Source organism: Chiloscyllium plagiosum, unplaced genomic scaffold, assembly GCF_037043375.1.
Source record: "Chiloscyllium plagiosum isolate Xiang-an unplaced genomic scaffold, Cpla_swu_hap1 HiC_scaffold_24, whole genome shotgun sequence".
Lineage (NCBI taxonomy): Eukaryota > Metazoa > Chordata > Chondrichthyes > Orectolobiformes > Hemiscylliidae > Chiloscyllium > Chiloscyllium plagiosum.
The window spans coordinates 51505769-51526969 of record NW_028270162.1 but is presented as its reverse complement, the minus strand read 5'-3'; the positions used below and the strand labels follow the sequence as shown (position 1 = coordinate 51526969).

Sequence of the window (21201 nt, the reverse complement as noted above, 5' to 3'; positions counted from 1 at the left end):
TAATCTGTTTTACCTACTGCATGTATTTAAGCACAAAGTTAAAAATCACATAACACCAAGTTATAGTCCAACCAGTTTATTTGGAAGTACAAGCTTTCACAGCTACTTGACGAAGGAGCAGCACCCTGAAAGCCTGTACTTCCAAATAAACCAGTTGGACCATAACCTGGTGTTATGTGATTCTTAAACTTCACCCAACATCATGATATATATAGGTCCAACATCAGGACCTATATATCATGGCATTTAAGGACATCACTCAGTCCTACAGACCTAGACCCCAGTCCTAGATTCCTGATGAAGAGCTCATGCACAAAACGTCGACTCTCCTGCTCTTCGGATACTGCCTGACCTGCTGTGCTTTCCCAGCACCACACTCTTCGACTCTGATCTCCAGCATCTGCAGTCCTCACTTTCTCCTACACTCAGTCCTACATTGACCACTCCTCCCTTCGGGACTGTTCCACCTTCACATAACTGAAGCCTCTCATGCCTGTTAAAAATCCTGACAAACTAACTCTACCCCCTTTTTAAGGCCTGCCCATGTTTCCTGAAGTATTCCAACGCTCCAGCTGAGGCCCAAGCAGTGATTTATAAAGTTGCAGCTGCTAAAACTAGAACCTAGCCAGATTTCCCCCAACTTTCTGCTGGCTCGGATAGCCTACTTCCTTGTAGCTAGTTCAATGTACCAGTGGCAGCAACACTACGCGGCAGAGGGAAGTCCATCAATACCCCGGACAACAGGGAGCAGATCATGGAATTATAAGGCAGTAGAGGCCTAACACCTTCAGTCTCGCCGCTAACATTTCACCCACACGCTGTCACACCCGGATCAGCGGGCTCACAGTCTCCACCCCCAACCAACATAATCTCTCGCCATCACTTAATTATCAGGAGAGAACCCCGGCCTGCAAAGGCTCCCTGACAGACATTTCAATCTTATTGACTAATTGATGACTCCGTACCTGAGAGGACCCGCACCACCGCCTCACATAGCAGGCCGTCTCACGGCTGGCTCCTCAGCCTTCCGATTGGTCAGCGCCACATCACGTGCCTCACGCGACGCGTCCAGCCAACCGATAGCAGCAGTTCATTGTCACCCGCGAGGCACGATGGGATTTGTAGTGTTTCCATGGCAGCAGCGAGACCGGCTCAACCCACAGGGATCATCAATGGCGGCGGACAGGAGACATCCTTCACTTGGTCCCCGTAACTGAAAAGGTACACAAACAAAACATTACGGGCGTTTCACATCTCAAAAAGAATGTTAATAAAAGTATTGAAGATATTCTAGTTTGGCTGCACGCGTGGAGGAACAAAGAGTTAACATTACATCTCTATAATAATAACTTAGATGGTCTTTCATTAGAACTGGAAACCGTTACAGTTTAAAACAAAAGAGAAGTTCTGTGATGTGGTGGAAGACAGAAGTAATTAAAAATCAAAAGGAACAGCGGTGGGAGGCCCAGGGATGCTGGAACAGGTGTGAATGGTAATTGAATGCCAACAGTTTGTGTCAGAAAGTAGTGGGGGCAGGGGTTAATGATCTGGAATTGGTGATATGATGGAGACTGGAGGTTTGGAAGGTGACGAAGAGAACCCAACATGATTCAGGAATGACAGAAAACAAAGTAGAGTGGAGTAGGAAGTCAAGGGTCATGGTGCAGGGGAAAAGAGAAGATAACTAAAAATTTTCTCTTGTGCCATTTCTTAGAGTTTAATTCTCCCATCAAATACACTTTCTCTTTCCTTTGTTAATTTATAATTATGGTTCCTCCTGAAAACAGCTTCACTGCATCATCATAAACAGCACTTACTATAACACCTGTGCTTTACCTCCTTCCCCACTCATCAGGTGAAAACAATTTACTTGTACTTCCAATTTTCTGTTAAGGGTTCTTGTAGAATAGTGGTAGTATCCCTCTGAGCCAGAAGACCCAGATTGAAGTCCCACCTGTGTGTAATAACATAATTGAATAGACTGATTAGAAAATATCCAATTTACAGTTAAGATTCTTGTTGCGCAGTGGTACCTCTGTGCCAGGAGACCTGGCTTTAAATCCCACATGCTCCAGAGGTTTGTAATAACATCTTTGAACTAGTTGATTTGGAAAATTCTACAATTTACTGTTTTATCTCGTGATAATACAGCTTCCTTTACAATAGGAAGACCAGACAGATTGAGGTACACTTCAATAGCAGTGTTGCTCCAATATTACAGTAACTTTAATTGTCATCTTGTAGTTGTAAAAAGCATAGTTTGTGGGGGACTGCAGCAGATAGGACATCAGCTGATAGAGATGAAGGCCAAGTGATTTCTGTCTGACAACTATTTGAATTTGATTCAAAGTGTAAATTTGGTTAAAATTGAGAAGAAATGCCTTAATTTGGGTTACTACAAGTAGTAAACATTCCAGAACAAGCAGTGATTGGAAAATGAGGTATAGATTGAGAGGGGTACCTGTAGTGAGACCAATGCCTGAGTGTGTCATGAACAAACTGTAATATGTATGCGAAGAAAGAAGCTGATTGGTGAGTAGAATTTGTGATTATATGATTAGGGACAGGAGGGTGTGATTGCTAATTAGACTGGTATGAGGACCCAAGGGGTTAAAATTGAGGAACCTCAGCTCCTGCAATTGTCTAACAGTTAGAAGCTTCCTGCAAACAAGACTGGGGACTGTAGAGAACATGAGCAAACTCACCATGGCAATTTGGTAATGGGAAAAAGTGAGGACTGCAGATGCTGGCGATCAGAGTCAAAAAGTGTGGCATTGCAAAAGCACAGCCAGTCAGGCAGCATCTGAGGAGCAGGAGAGTCAACATTTCGAGCATAAGTTCTTCATCAGGAATAAAGCGCTTTGGCTTGAAATGTTGACTCTTTTCCTCGGATGCTGCCTAAGTGGCTATGCTTTTTCAGTACCACACTTTTTGACTCTGAACTTAGTACAGGGAGCCATTCCAGGAAGGAAAGGAAATAGGAATGTGGTTGTTATAAGTTACAGTATAATTAGGAGGGTAGATATTGTTATGTGCAACTATGAATAGGAGTCCTGAAGGCGGTGTTGCCTGCTTCCTACCAGGGATAAGGACATCTCAGGGCAGAAGAATACTTTGGGAGGGGAGAGATCCAGTAGTTATTGTCCATGTTAGTACCAATCATATTGGTGAGACTAGAATAGAGGTTTTGCTCAATTCAGGGAGCTAAATTCAAAAGCAGGATCTCCAAAGTAATAATCTCTGGATTATTACCTGAGCCACAAGCAAACTAGCATTGGGTAAATAAAGTCAAGGAGTTAAACATGTGGGTGAAATGCAATCAGTTTTGGGAATGAAGGGAGCTGATATGGTAGGATGGGCTTCACTTGAACTGCAGATGCTGGAGAGCAGAGACAAGAGTGTTGTGCTGGAAAAGCACAGCTGGTCAGGCAGCATCTGAGGATCAGGAAAATTGACGTTTCGGGCACAAGCATCAGGAATGAGGCCTGTGGGCCAAGGGGGCTGAGAGATAAATGGGAGGGTGGGGGTGTTGGGGAGACGGTAGCTGAAAATGCAATAAGTAGATGAAGGTGAGGGAGAAGATGATGTCAGAGAGGAGGGTGGAGCAGATAGATGGGAAGGAAGATGGACAGGTCAAGAGGGCAGTGCTGAGTTGGAAGGTTGGATCTGGGATGGGGGGGGGGGAGGGAAATGAGGAGACTGGTGAAATCCACATGAATCCCATGTGGTTGGAGGGTCGCAAAGCGGCAGGTGAGGTGCTCTTACACCTCTGTCCAAGGCCCCAAAAGAGCCTTCCACATCAGTCAGAGATTTACCTGCACTTCCACATATGTCATTTACTGTATCTGTTCCTGATACAATCCACCCTACACTGGGGAGACAGGACGCCTACTTGCGGAACGCTTCAGAGAACATCTCTGGGACACACGCACAAAGCAACCCCACTGCCCCATGGCCGAACACTTTAACTCCCCCTCCCACTCCCCCAAGGACATACAGGTCCTCAGCCGCCTCCATTGCAAAATCCTTACCACCTGCTGCCTGGAAGAAGAATGCCTCATCTTCCTGCCTTGGGATCAATAACCAGTTTCCCCATTTCCCCTCCCCACCTTATCTGAGATCCAACCTTCCAACTCGGCACCGCCCTCGACCTGTCCTACCGGTCCATCTTCCTTCCCAACTATCCACTCCACCCTCCTCTCTAACCAAACACCTTCACCCCCACTTTCATCTACCCATTGCTCTCTCAGGTACCTCCCCCACCCACCTCCACGCCCCTCCCATTTATCTCTCAACCCCCTTAGTCCACAAGCCTCATTACTGATGATGGGCTTATGCCCGAAACGTCGATTCTCCTGCTTCTTGGATACTGCCACTTCACTTGAACTGTGCTGAGTCCAGTAGCCTGACAAATCAAATAATTAGGACTGTAGAGAGGCCTTTAAACCAATTAATAAGGGTGAGGATTTGGGAGATGGAAAGTGTAGAATGACACAGTAAGAGGATATGGCAGAATTCCAGGGCAGCTATTTGAATAACGTTACCTGTAGCTCCCGCATCTAGTCCTGGGGAAGGGTTAATACCTGAAATGTTGACTTCTCCATCTCTTTTTGCTACCTGGCCTGCTGTGTTCTTCCAGCCTCCTATCTGTCCAATTTGAATAACAGAACCCAGAGCAAGACAGGAAGGAATGAAGGATACATACATAAATATACAGCAATAAATAGGGTCAAAAGAGGAAACAATAGCATAAGACAAAATTAAGGCTCTTTACTTGAATATGTGTATTCATAACAAAAATAAATTAACTGCATAAATACAGGTTAATAGATACAAAGACATGGTTCCAAGGAGCTTACATCTGGGAAGCAAATATTTAATAATATGTCACTTTTGAAAAGGACATACAGAAAGGAAAGGTTGGTGAGGTAGCATTATTGGTAAGGGATGGAATAAATATGATAGCAAAAAATGATCTTGACTCAAAAGATGCAGAATCCAAATGGCATGAGATAATAAATGAAAAATGCAGGAACTCCGCCAGGAGTAGTCTATAGACTCCTAACAGTAGCTATATGGTGGGAAAGTATAAATAAGGAGATAATGAAGGCACGTAACAAAGGTAGTATATTAATAATATGAATTTAATCTTCGTATAGATTGGATTAGACAGATTGGCAGAGAAACCCATGAGGAATAATTTATAGGATATATTTGGGACAGTTAAATAAAACAATATATTGTGGAAACAACCAGCGATCAAGTCTATTTTGGGTCTGGTGAAGTGGAATGAGGCAGACTTAATAAAAATGTCAGAGTAAAAGATTCACTTGGAAACAGTGACCGTTACATGGTAGAATTGAATGTTTTGTTTAAGAGGGAGCAACTTGGGTCAAAAACAATCTTCTGAATAAGGGTAATTCGAAAGGAATGAGAGCAGAGTTGGCTAGAATAGTCGCAAAACAATTGAGGATCAATGGTAGATATTTAAGAAAATAGTACATGGCTCACAACAAAGACCTATTCCAGTGAGTAAGAGGATTCTAAGGAGGGAATAAACTAATCCTGGTTAATTGGGGAAGTTAAGTGTAGCATCAAATTGAAAGGAAAAAGAAAACATACTTGGCAAAGATTAATAGTAAGCCAGAGGATTGGACAAGTTTTAAAGACAAATAAACAAAGAAAATAAGAAGAATATAAACTTTGAGAGTGAACAGGACGGCAAGAGCTTCTTTAAATATATAAAAAGAGAGAAGTCAACTTGAACACAGAATGAGGCTTTGGAAATTAAAATGGAGAAGCAGGAAATGGCAGAGGAGTCAAATAAAAACTGTTAGTCTTCACAGTAGAAGAGAAGAACTGAATGTTATTTCAATGGAGGAAGTACAGAACACAGGAATTTGGCAGTTCACATCCATGAATCTCAAAAAGCTAACATCCATGTTCAGTGGGTAATGGAAAGGCAAATAGGATGTTGGCCATTATTTCAGAGGGAAAGGAATGTAAAAGTAGGCAGGCTTTGCTAAAACTGCACAAGGCATCAGTCAGACTTCAGCTGAAATATTGCGAACATTGGACCCCCTTTATCTAAGGTAAGATACATTTGCATTGAAGGCAATCCAGTGAAGGTTTCACTAGGCTGATACAAGATACCAGGAGGGACTGGCTTAAGGACAGTAGTTTGAAATATTGAGCTTATTGAAGTATACAAGATTCTGAAAGCATTTGACAACGAAGATGTAAGTAATGTTTCACCCTTGGGGGGAGTGGGGTGGTCTAGGACCAGAGGGCATAATCTCAGAATAAGGGGTTGCACATTTAAGACATGAGGAGCAATTTCTTCTGAGGATCATTAAATCTGTGGAATTCTTTACCACACAGTGCAATCATCACCTGACTCAGGTACTTTCTTCTATTCACTCATTAGAAATCTGACTACACAGAAGCCCAAATGAATTCTTTTGTGAAGCAAGACTCCACACACCTGTTCCACGAGCAAAGAAAGTAACATTCCTCACAAACATATGGCACATATTACAAACTATTGCTAAGTCAAGTTTAAGACACCTGACAGGGTAGATTTAGAAAGGTAGTTTCTCCTTGTGGTAAAGTCAAAGACCAGAGGGCATAATCTTGGAGTAAGTTGGACAGATGAGGAGGAATTCCGTAGAGGTTCTATAAATCTGTAGAATTCTTTACCACAGAGGGCTGTTCATGCTGGGTCTTCAAGTGTATTCAAGGCTGAGATTGACAGATTTTTAATCAGTAAAGGGAATCAGTAGCTAAGCAAAAGGCAGAAAAATGAACAAATCAGCCATGATTACACTAAATGACAGAACAGACTCAATGGCTGACTTCTGCTCCTACGTCTTATGGTCTTCTGTGCCTTACTCCCATCTCAGCCTCCTCCATTGTTCCATTCAAGCTCGATGTATGGCCATGACTGTGCCTCATCCTTCTCCTCCCCCCCCCACCTTTAAATATTTAACAGCCTTCTGGAGCCAATATTGAGTCCAACAATTTCAGATTTCCCCCCCATCTCTAACCCAATTTCTTTCAGACAACAGCTATTAGCTATCAACCTGCTTATTCCTACTTAAATCTCAATGTCTTCTGACTATTACCAACTCCTTTTCATAGAATCCTTGCAGTGTGGAAACTGACTATTTGGCCCAACAAGTCCACAACAACTCTCCAAACAGTAACCTACCAAGACCCATTCTCCTATCCTATTAGGACTTTTGCCCGAATCGTCCGATGCTGCCTGACCTGCAGTGCTTTTCCAGCACCACTAATCTAGACTCTACATTTACCCCTGACTAATGCACCTACCCTACACATTCCTGGACACTGTGGGCCGTTTAGCATTGCCAATTCACCTAATCTACACATTTTTGGGTTGTGGGGCGAAACCAGAACACCCGGATGAAACCCACGAGAAGAATGTGCAAACTCCACACTTTTGCTTTGCAGCAGCTCCACAGGAAGCCAGCGTGTGGGTGGAAAGGCTTATTACTGTGGCAAAAATGATTATCCATTTGTCACTTAATCTCTTGTGATTTCCACCCCATCGTAGACCTCCTTTGTTATTCCGAAATTTCACATCTTCCGTAATCATTGAAAACACACCTGCTCGGCGAACGAATCTACAACCCGAGCTACAAATCTTCTCAAGAACTCTAAAAATATCTAACATTTCCAACAGTAATGAAATCTGAAACTGTGTTTGTCTCTCTTCTCTCCACACTTCCCCTTATTGTCGGAACAAATAACTCTATAAGTGTAAATTGAGCGTTATTCAGGTCCTTCCTTATCAGGAATTATCGGTTAGGAAACATCTTTAACACCGGATTGGGTCCGACTGCCCTTCCTCAGCATTAAGACAGACCTCCCCATTTGCAACAAATTTCTTCAGTGATCGAACCTTGCACCTAAATCACGTGATATCAGATCACGTGTGACCAGCTTTATGTAATCGGAACCGTTTGACCAATAGCGGCAGCCCATAGCCGCTCGGTAACATTTGGTTTGTCCTGTCAGCTGTGGAACCCAGCTCGATAAGGTAAGGTTGCAGGACACCGTCTGAACGGAAACTGTCAATTTGAGAAGTAAAAGTCGGCGCTGAATCAAACTTGCTATTTTCATGGTTCCATGATGATGCTAGAAAGATACTTTCTCGTTATGTTTATAGTCTACAAGCAAATCTTCACCCTCCCAGACCACGTTAGGTTAAAGGATTGAAATTTGAACTGTGATAGTAAAAGTGAGCAACCAGAGAGGTATAAGGTGATTTGTGTGGATCCCTACCTGCAGAGAATAGCCTTCCTTCAGGAATAGATACAGTCGGTCTCTGCGCCTGAAGAAGGAGCGGGGTCTCCGAAGACTTGCGGTTTTAGATAAAACTGTTGGACTATAACCAGGTGTCCTGTGATTTTTGACTTTGTCCACCCCAGTCCAACATTGGCTTCTCCACATCATATGTTTTAGTAGGACGTGTTTCTAAATTGTTTTCCTGACGTATGGTTTCTGATTATATTATAGGTGATTGTGTTTATTCCTAGATGCAGCTGATGTCTGTATTTGCTGAGAAATGCCTGTTTCTGAAATGGATCTGCAGGAACTACAGTTCAGTCACTGCTTCCAATTTAGCATTTGTTCCTTCAAGCACACCTTTGGATTCAATCGAGTTGAAGGAACTTCAGGAGTTTGTACATCAGTCCAAGAAGCTGTTTGTGCTGACTGGAGCAGGAGTATCAACAGAGTCTGGTATTCCAGATTATCGTTCAGAAGGTGTAGGTCTCTATGCAAGGACAGCAAGGCGTCCCATTCAGCACTCTGAATTTATTCGCAGTGTTAAGGGCAGGCAGAGATACTGGGCACGGAATTATGTCGGTTGGCCACAATTTAGTTCTCATCAGCCAAATGTGGCACATAATGTTTTCAGTCAATGGGAAAAACTGGGGAAGGTTTGCTGGCTGGTGACTCAAAATGTTGATGCTTTACATGCAAAGGCAGGAAGCCAACACATGACTGAGCTTCACGGCTGTTCTCATAGGGTGATCTGTCTTGGGTGTGGAGCTGTAACACCGAGGGGTCATCTTCAAGAAAAATTCAGAGCTCTGAATCCTGGCTGGACTGGAGAAGCACATGGAATAGCTCCAGATGGAGATGTTTTCCTCACTGACGATCAAGTTAAACATTTTATCGTTCCTTCATGTGAGAGTTGTGGTGGTATCCTGAAACCTGATGTCACCTTTTTTGGAGACACAGTGAATAAGGAGAAAGTGAATTTTGTTTATGAGCGGGTGGCTGAATCAGATGCTGTTTTGGTGGCTGGTTCTTCTCTACAGGTAAGAGGATAGATTATTAAAGACTTTACATTAGGGAAGCCCTGGTTTGTCTTGTCTGAATTTCACAGGCTTAAAGAGCTACTTCCTTGTTAACTAAATTCAAAGTAGAACAGCGCAGACACATTGGGGTCAGTGGTTAGTACTGCCTCACTGTGCCAGGGACCTGGGTATGATTCCCCCTTTGGGTGACTGTTTGTGTGGAGTTTGTACATTCTCCCAGTGTCTTCGTGGGTTTCCTCTCAGTCCAAAGATGTGCAGATTAGGCGAATTGGCCATGCTAAATTACCCATAGTGTCCAGGAATGTGCAGGCTGGTGGATTATCCATGGGAAATGCAAGGCTACAGGGATAAGGTAGGCAGGGGTGTGATGCTCTTTGGAGGGTCAGTATGGACTGGATGGGCTGAATGGCCTGCTTCCACACTGCAGGGATTCTACGAACATCTTAATCTTTAGTGGGAACAACTTCAGATAATGGAATTTAATGGAAGAATAATAATAACAACATTTTTGGAGTTGGTTTTCCAATTGTTATATTAGGATAATCAGTTAAAATTGCTAAACCGACAAAGTCATGTGTCCCCTAAATATTTTGTCCTGGTTCAAGATTCATTTTGCCCAAGTTACTCATGGAAAATATAAATTCAGATTGTCTCCTTTTCTATTGTGTTTCTGTCTTTCTGTAACACACGAATTGATGTACGGTCATGACTGCCCAGTTTGTGACATAGACACAAGAAGTAGAAAGAGCAGATGACCATGTGGCCTGAGTTTGCTCTGACATTCAGTACAATCATGGCTGGTCACAGGTTTCAGCACTTGTCCATTTCCCCTTATCCCTTGATTCCTTGAAAGATGAAGAATTCATCTATCCAAGCCTTAAATAATTTGAATGCTACAGGAGTCACAATTCTCTGGGATAAAGAATACCAATGATTCACACTAAGTGCAGTGGCCTCATCTCAGTCTTAATTGATCAGCCCCTTGGTTTGAAAGTATACTCTTATGTTTGCACTCCCCAGCCAGTGGAAACAATCTCTGAAATTTCAACTTTTTTTTGTTGAATTTCATTGCATCTTGTACTTGGCTTTCAAAATTTTAGATAGTTCAAACATGTCCTATTGACTCTCATCATGAAATACATTTGCTGATTTCCCTGTTGCTGTTTGTAACTGTCCGGGCACAAATGCACGGTGAATGCTGAGGCTTCATTGCATGTCTCACTGAGATTGCTGCTCCCCTGGGATTATCAAATCAGCCTCCATACATGTATCCATTCACATCTTTCTGAAATTGTTTACATAACATGAAATATTTCCATGAATATAAATAGAAACCAAAAAAAAAGTATTCTGTTTTGGAGCATTAACTATTTTCTTAAATTTTGCACACTTGACACCAATGTAATTCTGCAGCAGATGATGATAAAAACTAGTTATTTTCTTTAAAATTAACATGACCCCAGAAAACAGCAAAAAACATTAATATTCAGTTCACATTACTATAGATCAAGATACAATGAATGATACATCATATAAATGTGGAAGTGCTTTTAATGTACTATTCTGTAAAAATATTAACACTTCATGTTCTTATGTGGATTTCAACCAAACCCACAACATAGTAATAATTCTCTCTCATCTCTCATCTCTCCTCTCCCAGTAATCAGCCACTCTACCATTCCGACTCTCAGTAATTAGCCTCACTCACTGATTAGCACAGTAATCATCCTACCCACAGTTGCCATTAGCAGCTCTTCTGCCATCTTCATCCCCACACCCCCGCAAATATAGTAATCAGCCTCTTTTCCTCAAATATATAGTAATTAGCCCCTTTTCTGTCCCCTCTCCCTCATGTACGATAATCAGGCATCCCCCCTCTTCCTCCTCCCTAATACACAATTACCAGCTTCTGTCCTCTTTACACAATAATTAGCTCCTGTTTTGCTCAGGCTAAGTACTTTGAGGTTAAACTGTTTTGGGCTCCTTATTGTTTGGTCACAAGCAACCAGTGAGTTGAGAGCTGTCACACCAGAGCTGTCATGCCTCCCTTGGAGAAGGGGGAGTTTATGACCTCACACATAGGAATCCCTACCTTACAACACACGCACACACAGGTGTGCACACAGACACACACACACACCCAAATCCTGTATCAAAACACAAACCTTAATGCAAAGCTCCACCAATTTGAGAACAATTGTATAAAATGGACACTTGCCTGGAACAGTGTACCCCACTGGTAATTGTGCAGTCTAACCTGTAAGCAAGAAATCTAATTGTAATGCTAAACGTTATAGATCACTGCTTAAGCCTCAGTTGAATTATTATACCAATTCTGGACACCATATTTTTGGAAGAATGTCAAGGCCTTAAGAAATTGTTGAAGAGATTTACTACAAGATAAACTAGATCGAGGGACTTACAGATTTAAAGTAATTGGCAGAAGATCCAAGCAGAGATGAGCAATTTTTTAAAACATAGAATTGTTATTATTACTCATGGTTGGTAAGAGTGGTGGAGGTGGCATGGTGGCTCAGTGGTTAGCACTGCTGCCTCACAGCACCAGGATCCCAGGCTCGATGTGGAGTTTGCACATTCTCCCAGTGTCTGCGTGCGTTTTCTCCGGGTGCTCCGGTTTCCTCCCACTGTCACAAAGATGTGCAGGTCAGATGAATTGGCCTGGCTAAATTGCTCATTGTGCTAGGTGATTAGTCAGGGAAATGGGTCTGGATGGGTTGCTGTTCAGAGGGTCGGTCTGGACTGGTTGGGCCAAAGGGCTTGTTTTCATACTGTAGGGAATCTAATCTAATCAATCTAGGTCAAAACAATAATATCTTCCAAAAAGGAACAAAACTCAAAACAAACATTTGGGGCATTGGGAAAGAGCAGCAGAGTGAGACTAATTGTTTAGTTCTTTCAAAAAGGTTGAATGATCTCTTTTGGCACGTTAATATTTTATAATAATGGGTCCAGGAGATAAGAACAGCTTATACTGCTCAATCCCAGCTTTTAGGTTGAACTCATATTCACATTTCACATAAATATTTAGATGATTTATAAACTAATATTGCTGATTTATATTTTTTCTCATAAATAGGTATATTCTGGATATAGGTTCATCATTGCGGCGTATGAGATGAAGATACCAATCGCATTACTAAATATTGGGGTTACTAGAGCAGATGCACTGGCCAGTCTGAAAATCAATGCTCGATGTGGAGAGGTGCTGTCCCGTATTCTTCACCTTTGAGAGGCTATTGTTGCAAACTAGTAAATGACACACTAATGGTAATATTTAACAAAATAGTTTTACTATGCAGAATAGATCCATCATTTATCAATAGGAATATGCTCCACAACATCTCCTGAAGGAACCATTAGGGTTTTTCCATAAAATAAAATTTGGGGCTGATGGAAACAGGTTGAGGGTTCAATAGTATAACAGTCATAAATAAGACTCTCATCAAAACAAGTTTAATGAGTCTTTCTTTCTTTGACTGTGTATGCTTACAAGCAAGCTCACCTGTAAAGCTCATTGTTTTTAATATTCATATACATCTAATTTGGCATACAAATACAATAATCTGAGATGCTGGAGTATTCCATATACTTGAAAGACTTACCTCAGGTGAAATATGATAGTTATAGCAAGTTAAAATGCAGCAGAATGAAATCACAGTACACCATGTCACCATGTTTTAGGCAGCACGGTGGCACAGTGGTTAGCACTGCTGCCTCACAGCGCCAGAGACCTGGGTTGAATTCCCGCCTCAGGCAACTAACTGTGCGGAATTTGCACATTCTCCCCGTGTCTGTGTGGGTTTCCTCCAGGTGCTCCGGTTTCTTCCCACAGTCCAAAAATGTGCAGGTTAGGTGAATTGGCCACGCTAAATTGCCCTTAGGTGAAGGGGTCTGGGTGGCTCCCTCTTCAGAGGGTTGGTGTGGACTTGTTGGGCTGAAGGGCCTGTTTCCACACTGTAAGTAATCTAATCATGTCCACTTGGTGGAATGCATTTACTTACCTGAACAAAACTTCACAAGACTGGCCTCATTAAACACTCCATTTGAACATGACAAATGCTTTTGGATGTAGGTTTGCTCGCTGAGGTACAAGGTTCATTTCCAGACATTTCATTATTTTACTAGGTAACATCTTCAGTGGGTTTCAGGCAAAGCATGCTGAAAATTCCTGCTTTCTATTTATATGTTTGGGTTTCTTTGGGTTGGTGATGTTATTTCCTGTGGTGAAGTCACTTCCTGTTCCTTTTCACAAGGGGTGGTAGATGGGGTATAACTTGATGTGTTTGTTGATAGAGTTCCGGTTGGAATGCCATGCTTCTAAGAATTCTCGTACGTGTCTTTGTTTGGCTTGTCCTAGGTTGGAAGTGGTGTCCTTCCTCATCCGTATATGAGGATACTAGTGAGAGAGGGACATGTCTTTTTTGGCTAGTTGGTATTCATGTATCTTGGTGGCTAGTTTTCTGCCTGTTTGTCCAATGTAGTGTTTGTTTTACAGTCCTTGCACGGTATTTTGTAAATGACATTAGTTTTGCTCATTGTCTGTCCAGAGTCTTTCAAATTCATTAGCTGCTGTTATAGTGTGTTGGTGGGTTTGTGGGCTACCATGATGCCAAGGGGTCTGAGTAGTCTGGCAATCATTTCCGAGGTGTCTTTGATGTAGGGGAAAGCGGCTAGGGTTTCTGGATGTGTTTTGTCTGCTTGTTTGGGTTTGTTGCTGAGCAATCGGCGGACTGTGTTCATTGGGTACCCATTCTTTTTGAATACACGGTCTTGGTGATTTTCCTTTGCTCTGCGTAGTTCCCCTGTGCTGCAGTGTGTGTTGGCTCGTTGAAATAATGTTCTGATGCAGCTTTGTTTTCTGGGTGTTGGGATGATTGCTTCTGTAATTCAATATTTGGTCTGTATGTGTTGTTTTCCTACAGACGATGGTTTGAAGTTCCCCATTGGCTGTTCGCTCTACTGTGACATTTAGGAATGGCAGTTTGTTGTTGTTTTCCTCCTCTTTAGTGAAATTTATGCCAGTAAGGGTATTATTGATGGTCTTGAACGTTTCCTCTAACTTGTTTTGTTTAGTGATGACAAAGATGTCATCCACGTAGCGGACCCAGAGTTTGGGTTGGACGGTTGGCAGAGCTGTTTGCTCAAGTCTCTGCATTACTGCCTCTGCTAAGAACCCTGATATCAGAGATCCCAAAGGTGTTCCATTGGTTTGTCTGTAGGTTTTGTTGTTGAAGGTGAAGTGGGTGGTAAGGCATAGGTCCACTAGCTTGATGGTATTCTCCTTGTTGATGAAGTTAGTGGTTTTTGGTGTATGTGTCTTTGGGTCTTCTAATAGTGTAGTCAGTGTTTCTTTGGCCAGGTAATGTTTCTGTGGCAAAAATGATCATCGATTTGTCACTTAATCTCTTGTGATTTTCACCCCATTGTCGACCTCCTTTGTTATTCTGAATTTTCACATCTTCCATACTCATTGAAAACACATCAGCTCGGCGAACGAATCCACAACCCGAGCTACAAATCATTTGAAAAAGCAAACGCACTGCTTACAGATACCAACACTTACCAACAAGTGGCGATAGACCTGACCCCACAACTAGAGAACCGAATCACAGCCCTACTCAAAAAAACTTCAGAAATCTGGACAAATAAATAAGACCGACTTCCAAAAAATGAAACCAGATGGATCCAACACACCATGCTTCTATGGATTATTCCAAATTCACAAACCAGGAGACTCCCTCAGACCCATAGTCTCACTGCCTGGAAACACCAACTTATAGATTGGCCAAGGAGCTTTACAAAAGACTAAAACACTTCGTAGAAGCTCACGCCACTCCATCCACTCCACTCAAGAATTCCAGAAGACCATCAAAGACACTAAGATAGAAGAGGATGAAATAATGGTCTCCTTTGTACCAGCCCTGTTTACTTCAATCAACATTAACATCCCTCTACCACTAGTATCCTCACACACGGATGAGAAAGGACACCACTTCGACTGGGACAACACATCCATCCCAGGACAAGCCAAACAAAGACACGCACAAGAATTCCTAGAAGCGTGGCATTACAACCGGAACTCTATCAACAAACACATCGAGTTAGACCCCATCTGCTACCCCCTGAGAAAAGGAACAGGACGTGACTTCACCCAGGAAATGACATCACCAACCCAAAGAAACCCAAACATATAAATAGAAAGCAGGAATTTTCAGCATTTGCTTTGCCTGAGGCCCACTGAAGATGTTACCTAGTAAGGTAACGAAACATCCGGAAATTAACCTTGTAGCTCAGCGAGCAAACCTCCATCCAAAACCTCAACCTAAACTACAAGTCTTCTCAAAACACGCTATGACAAATGCTGTCAGATGGACCTTTAGCAGTGATAGGGGAATATTTTTTTTAAAAACCTTAAGATCTACAGGGCTAGGTGGTGAGTGTATACAGAAAATGTGACATTTCTGGTATTGCTAGGATCTACTAGGGTTTTTATCAGCAACTTCTATATACTAGCATGTTGAGAAATTGAGTGCAATCACTATCAAACCATTGGAAATCTCTTTTTCATGTTACAGGAAGAAAAGTGATGTAGTCCATAATCCACCTTTAAAACAAATCACATGATTTTCAACATACAAGGTCTCCAACTATATAAAGGAAGTTAATAATGATCAGGCTTTTCTTAACGATAAAACTCAAATTAGTTACTGGGATCTAAAGGCAATCTAGCGTTAAAAGCTATTTCAATCATCAGTAGCTATGTTTAGTACGTAATAATTCTACAGTTTTCTCACTTTCCAGACAGGATTGTTTCCTGAAGAGTAATTGATTGTCTGTGGTTATAATCTCTAAACTTCCTAGGACTAGTGTAAATATTAAATGGAAGTTAACATACATTTTATTCAGAAGTTAAATAAGCTGATTTTAAAAAAACCCAATACGTTTCCTGGTCTGGTTTTCATTATGCACTTTAACATGCAGACTGTATGTGAAAAAGCTAAACTGTTCTGTGCATGTACCTGTTCTGTGTCCAACTAACTTGTAATTCAACAAAAGGAACAGGAATTTGAGATTTATTTTACAAGAATCATTGACTAAGCTGTGATGTCAGGAGATGTACATTCACTTTTACAGCAGGATCTCTCAATGGCAATCTGAGCTAATTTCTTCTGCCTCACAGACAGACAAATTCTATTTCTCAAACTTTTAAGGTTGAGATAGGTTACTTCCAGGAATGCTTCTCAATCTGTATAGCTCAGGTCTTCACTACATTTTTGAGGAGTTGAGTCAATCATATGTTTTGTAACCTATTAGTTTTGAAATTTACTCTCAAATTTGTACATTTTTACATGTTCTTCAAGTAATCAACAAATCGGCCTTTGGTGACCAGAATGGTGTATAATCTTGAGATGACAGATATTATGCTGTAAATCATAGATATGGACAGGCTCCTATTGATCAAAGCCATTGCTTTACCTTTTAAAGTGGTAAATGAATGAAAATGTGATTTAATAATTTATATGCAGGGTTATAAAGCACTTGTCTTCCCATCAGTGAAATAAAGACTGATATATTGACTAGAACCTTGCATTGAGTGTTGATTTAAAATACTCCACAACAAATTTCAATCTGTAAGTGCACAGACTATTCTGTCAACCTTGCTGTTATTCATTGTGAAGTCCACAAAATATACTCCATGTGCATTTTTTCCCTCAAAAGAACTATTTTTGCTCCAAAATTAATGAGGTGCTACTATTTTTATTAACTGCAAGTTCTTGTCCAAGTCTCACACCATACCTTTTGTTTTTCAAATGCGTCACTAATCCTCCGCTGTTGTTCAGTCAAATTCCTAGGATTGCCTTCCTTACAGCACCATGAAAGTACCCACACCCAGCTAGACTGCAATTGTTGATCACCACCACCTTCTCAAAGGATGATTACGGATGGCAATGAATTCTGACTTTGCCAGCAGCACTCTCACCCATAAAAGAATAATTTAAAAAACCCAACATTTTGGAATAAAATGAGAATTCTCCAATACTGGTAACATTAAACAAAATAATTTTACTATGAAGAACAGATCAATCATTTATCAATAAAAATTATGCTTTGCAACTTCTGCTGAAGGGACCATTAGGGTTATTCCATATATCTAGACTATCATCCTGCCAAGTGGGGAGTATTCCATCACACTCCTGACTTGTGCCTTGTAGATGATAGGACAAGCTTTGGGGAGTCAGGAGGTGAATTATTTACTGCAGTATTCCTAGTCTCAGATTTAGATTTTTAGCCACTGCATTTATATAGTGAGTCCATCTGAGCTTCTGATCATAGGTAACTCCAGGATGGTAAAAGTGAGGGATTTAGTGATGGTAATACAATTGAATGTCAAGGGGCAGTGGACTTGTGAGTACTACTCAGATCTCACTTCAAAGCTGCAAACATAAGCAGGTAAGGACAGTTTTATCTTTCAACAAGGAAGAATTTACAATAAAGGCTGTAGTTTACATTGGAGCTGAAGAATCCTTTGCTCCTTTATCCCACAAAATATCCTTACCCAAAATATCCTTTTTCCAGAGAGGGTCTGTTTGCCTGCTTTAGCTGCCTTCTCCTCAACCTTGACACTTGTTGTGGAGATCCTCACACAATTGATCCATGGGAAGGACTGGGTATCTTCCAAAGAAGACATAGTGTAGACAATTTTTATTTTTTATGGTTGCTCACTGGATGCTGTTGCTGATATCTATTACCCATTTCTAATTGCACAGAGGGCAGTTTAGAGTCAGCCACGTTGCTGAGAGTCGAGCATTACATGTAGATAAGGTTGGCAAATTTCCTTCCCGAGGTCATTAGTTCAATCAGGTGGTTTCCACAACAATCACCATTGGGCTAGCTTTCTCCGCCCACCTCCCAGATTCTTTAATTGAATTTAAATTTCACCACCCACCATGGTGGGATTTGAACCCCTACCCCCAGAATTTTAACCTGGGGCTCTGGGTTACAAGTTCAATGATGCTACCACCTCCCATATGGCTGAGTGCGGGAAGCTATTGCTGGCATAATCCAGAAGATACTGAGGCCACTTTTGTTTCCTGTCAAGACGCAAGGTGTGCAAGTGGTCATGCAGAGTTTGGTTCAATTGTTCACATTGACCATTACCCTCTTGGTAATCACGATCTGTGGGTTTTGGCTATGCATAGACTTTGCAAAGCTCCTGTAAGATCTTGCTCTCAAGGTTGCACTCCCTATGAATCCAACATGGATAATGACCAAAACAGACAAACCTAGCACATATTAACTTTGTGGCTATAGGCATTTTGGATATTGTTGGGAATGGCCTGTGTGAACATGGTGAAGAGATCCATGTGTAACATGCTCAATCCTATTCCTATTGGGGTCAAGAACCATAAAATCCATTACAAAAGCCTCTAGAGTCTCTTAGTGAACCGCTCACAATTTTAACAGTGGTCAATAATGTGAGCAGCCATCCTTGGTCAGTAACCATCATTGTCTATTCAGGTCAGCTGTCTTTTCTAACCATCTATTGTTGGAGTTACCAGCACAATTGCTCAAGCTCCTCTGCTCAGCTGATACCAATGCTTAACACTTTAGGCTGTCGAGAAGGATAAGTTGCTTCATCTCTCTCCCCTTGTCTAAACATGCTGAAAGAGTACTCCATCCTCCCCCCGCTCTTCTTCCAGAACTGCAATAGTTTCCATGTCTCAAGCTGGATTTGTCAATGTTGGGTCTCCCAGTTACGTGTAGTCTTCTGAACTCCACATCAATCAGACAAAGCTGTCTGATGTTCTATTTTGTCCAGCTGACCAGGGATGGGTTTTCTCCCCGGTGAGGCTTCTAAGGGCATCAGAATCAAAATTGCATGGGTTCAGTGTCCATGTCATTCCCAGCTTAGTGGATGTATTAAAGAGGGAGATGTTTTCTGTAAACACTTCAAGCTCACTACCATAAAGAACATCTCTGAATTTCTGGGAAACAGCTCACCTCAAAGCTAGTAGTTTGAATTTCAAACTGGAATAATTCTCCATATTCCTGTCATTTGGCTTGAGACTGATTAGCATACATGATAATCATTCCTTTCTACCTTTGAGCCTGTGACAGCACCGCTCCCAGGGCAAGGAAATTGGAGGCGGTTTCTGATGTGAAAAGGAGTTCAAACTCTGGGTAGCTAAGGACAGGTGATGAGACAAGCTTCTGCTTGAAGATGAAAAATGAGTCTTCACATGCTGGGGCCCAATTTCCTGTAATGCTCAGTGAAGCATCACGCCTCATATATTCTTGCCCAACCACTCCTTCAGCATTCTGCAATTTCCTAGGGAAATTAAGGAGTGGGGCAGCTTGTTGCGCACAGCCTTGCACCAACTTTTATTGAAACCAGCTTGATCTCTTTCCAACTAGGCTGGGGTCACTTTTGTACTGTTCTGAAATTTCTCATTGTCAGGAGTAATGCCTTCCTTGGTAACCAAATGTCCAAGGTACTGTACTTTTGTCCCGAGAAGTTGGCTTTGATTTGACTTTCAAGTTAAAAAAGCGACAAGCAAGCTAAGAGTGCCGAGTCTTGCTCGAGTATCCTCAAATGTCAAACTGAAAATGAGTACATTTTTTAGGGACTGGAAATAAAGGTCATCAAAAGCTTCAATCATAACATGCATGTAGGTGGCACAGGCATTGCTGAACACAGAATTCTCATGTATTTGTAAAGTCCCTGTATGGATTGCCACCTTTTCAACGTCTTGTTCAACAATTTGCAACTGGTTATAATTGTGAACCACGTTAAGAGCTCGGAAATACTTTTTGCACCTTTGAAAGTTTGCAAGCTTCCTCAATCCTAGGGAGATGGTAAGTATCTTTATGAATGTTTGCCTTGTGCCAGGTAATTGATACAAATCTTCACTTCTTCATTTTTCTCCTTCACAAGGACTATGGGGGAGGCACATGTACTGGACTATCAGATGACACCTCATTGCAGACTTCTGCTGGTAGCCCTGGCCTTCTTATGTGAGGAGGTGTGATCCTATGGAGTGGAACCTTTACTAAACGGTCATCTTTAGTCACAATCCTGTGGGTTATTAGGTCATAATATTCAATGTTATCATATTTATTGAAAGTTACTTTGTATTTTCTGAGAGTAGAAACAGGATGCCTTGTGTGGATCTCCAGCAACTCAGCAATGTCCATGTTTCATATGGGCTTAGAGATATCTCCTCCAGTCTATCCACTGTCCATGACAGTGGCATGTTTAAGGACACCTATGAATGTTCTAGGTTGGAGGTAAACATTTTTGTTGTTTAACTTGGCAATCAGCACGGATATCCTATCACTTTCTCCCACAGTAACATGATCACACCCCACTCAGAATCACACCAATTGGAGCTCTGCTACATGTGACACAAGATAGTCTAGCAAAGTCTGATGTTGACTAATTACAATCAGCCTTCAAGAACAGTGATGGTGTGGGCAGGCTAAAAAAAACAATCAGCCTGATTCCCTGTGACTCAAGCAGTGCTCAGGTACTGTATAGGCAAATTGATCCTGTGTTCCATCAATCGATCACAATGGACTGCTCAACATACATGCTTTCCAAGGAGGCCTAGATATCTCTCAACACATTTGACCCCAACATGGGTATTCTCAACTTCCTTACTTTCACTGGTGCATTGTTTGGGTCAGAAACTCCAAACTGAGAAGTATGATTGCAGGATGGATAGACAGAGCTTGATGTAACCACTGTCTTCTCCACATCTTGGTCAGGTACCTTTCCAACCTTGTCTGTTTTGACTTGAAGCCTGTTCTGTGAAACCTTACTGACTAC

General features: G+C 41.7%; 1 protein-coding gene across 2 annotated transcripts; it reads left to right on the top strand.

Moving 5' to 3' along the window:
• Nucleotides 1-978: 978 nt before the first annotated feature.
• sirt4 (sirtuin 4) lies at nucleotides 979-16948 on the top strand. 2 transcript variants are annotated; one of them, XM_043716030.2, is made up of 3 exons: nucleotides 979-1221; nucleotides 8562-9350; nucleotides 12448-16948. In XM_043716030.2, exons 2-3 carry the CDS (start codon nucleotides 8562-8564, stop codon nucleotides 12598-12600), a joined length of 942 nt encoding a protein of 313 aa, XP_043571965.2. In that variant the 5' UTR covers nucleotides 979-1221; the 3' UTR covers nucleotides 12601-16948. The 2 variants fall into 2 exon arrangements, with proteins under 2 accessions (XP_043571965.2, XP_043571964.2); XM_043716029.2 differs by lacking the exon at nucleotides 979-1221 and adding an exon at nucleotides 8024-8062.
• Nucleotides 16949-21201: the final 4253 nt, after the last annotated feature.

What these genes read in the sequence shown, in the direction of transcription:
- sirt4 (XM_043716030.2), top strand. Translation starts at nt 8,562, where the DNA reads ATGCAGCTGATGTCTGTATTTGCTGAGAAATGCCTGTTTCTGAAATGG. An exon ending in TGGCTGGTTCTTCTCTACAG is followed by an intron (nt 9,351 to 12,447) that starts GTAAGAGGATAG and finishes TCTCATAAATAG; the next exon opens with GTATATTCTGGATATAGGTT.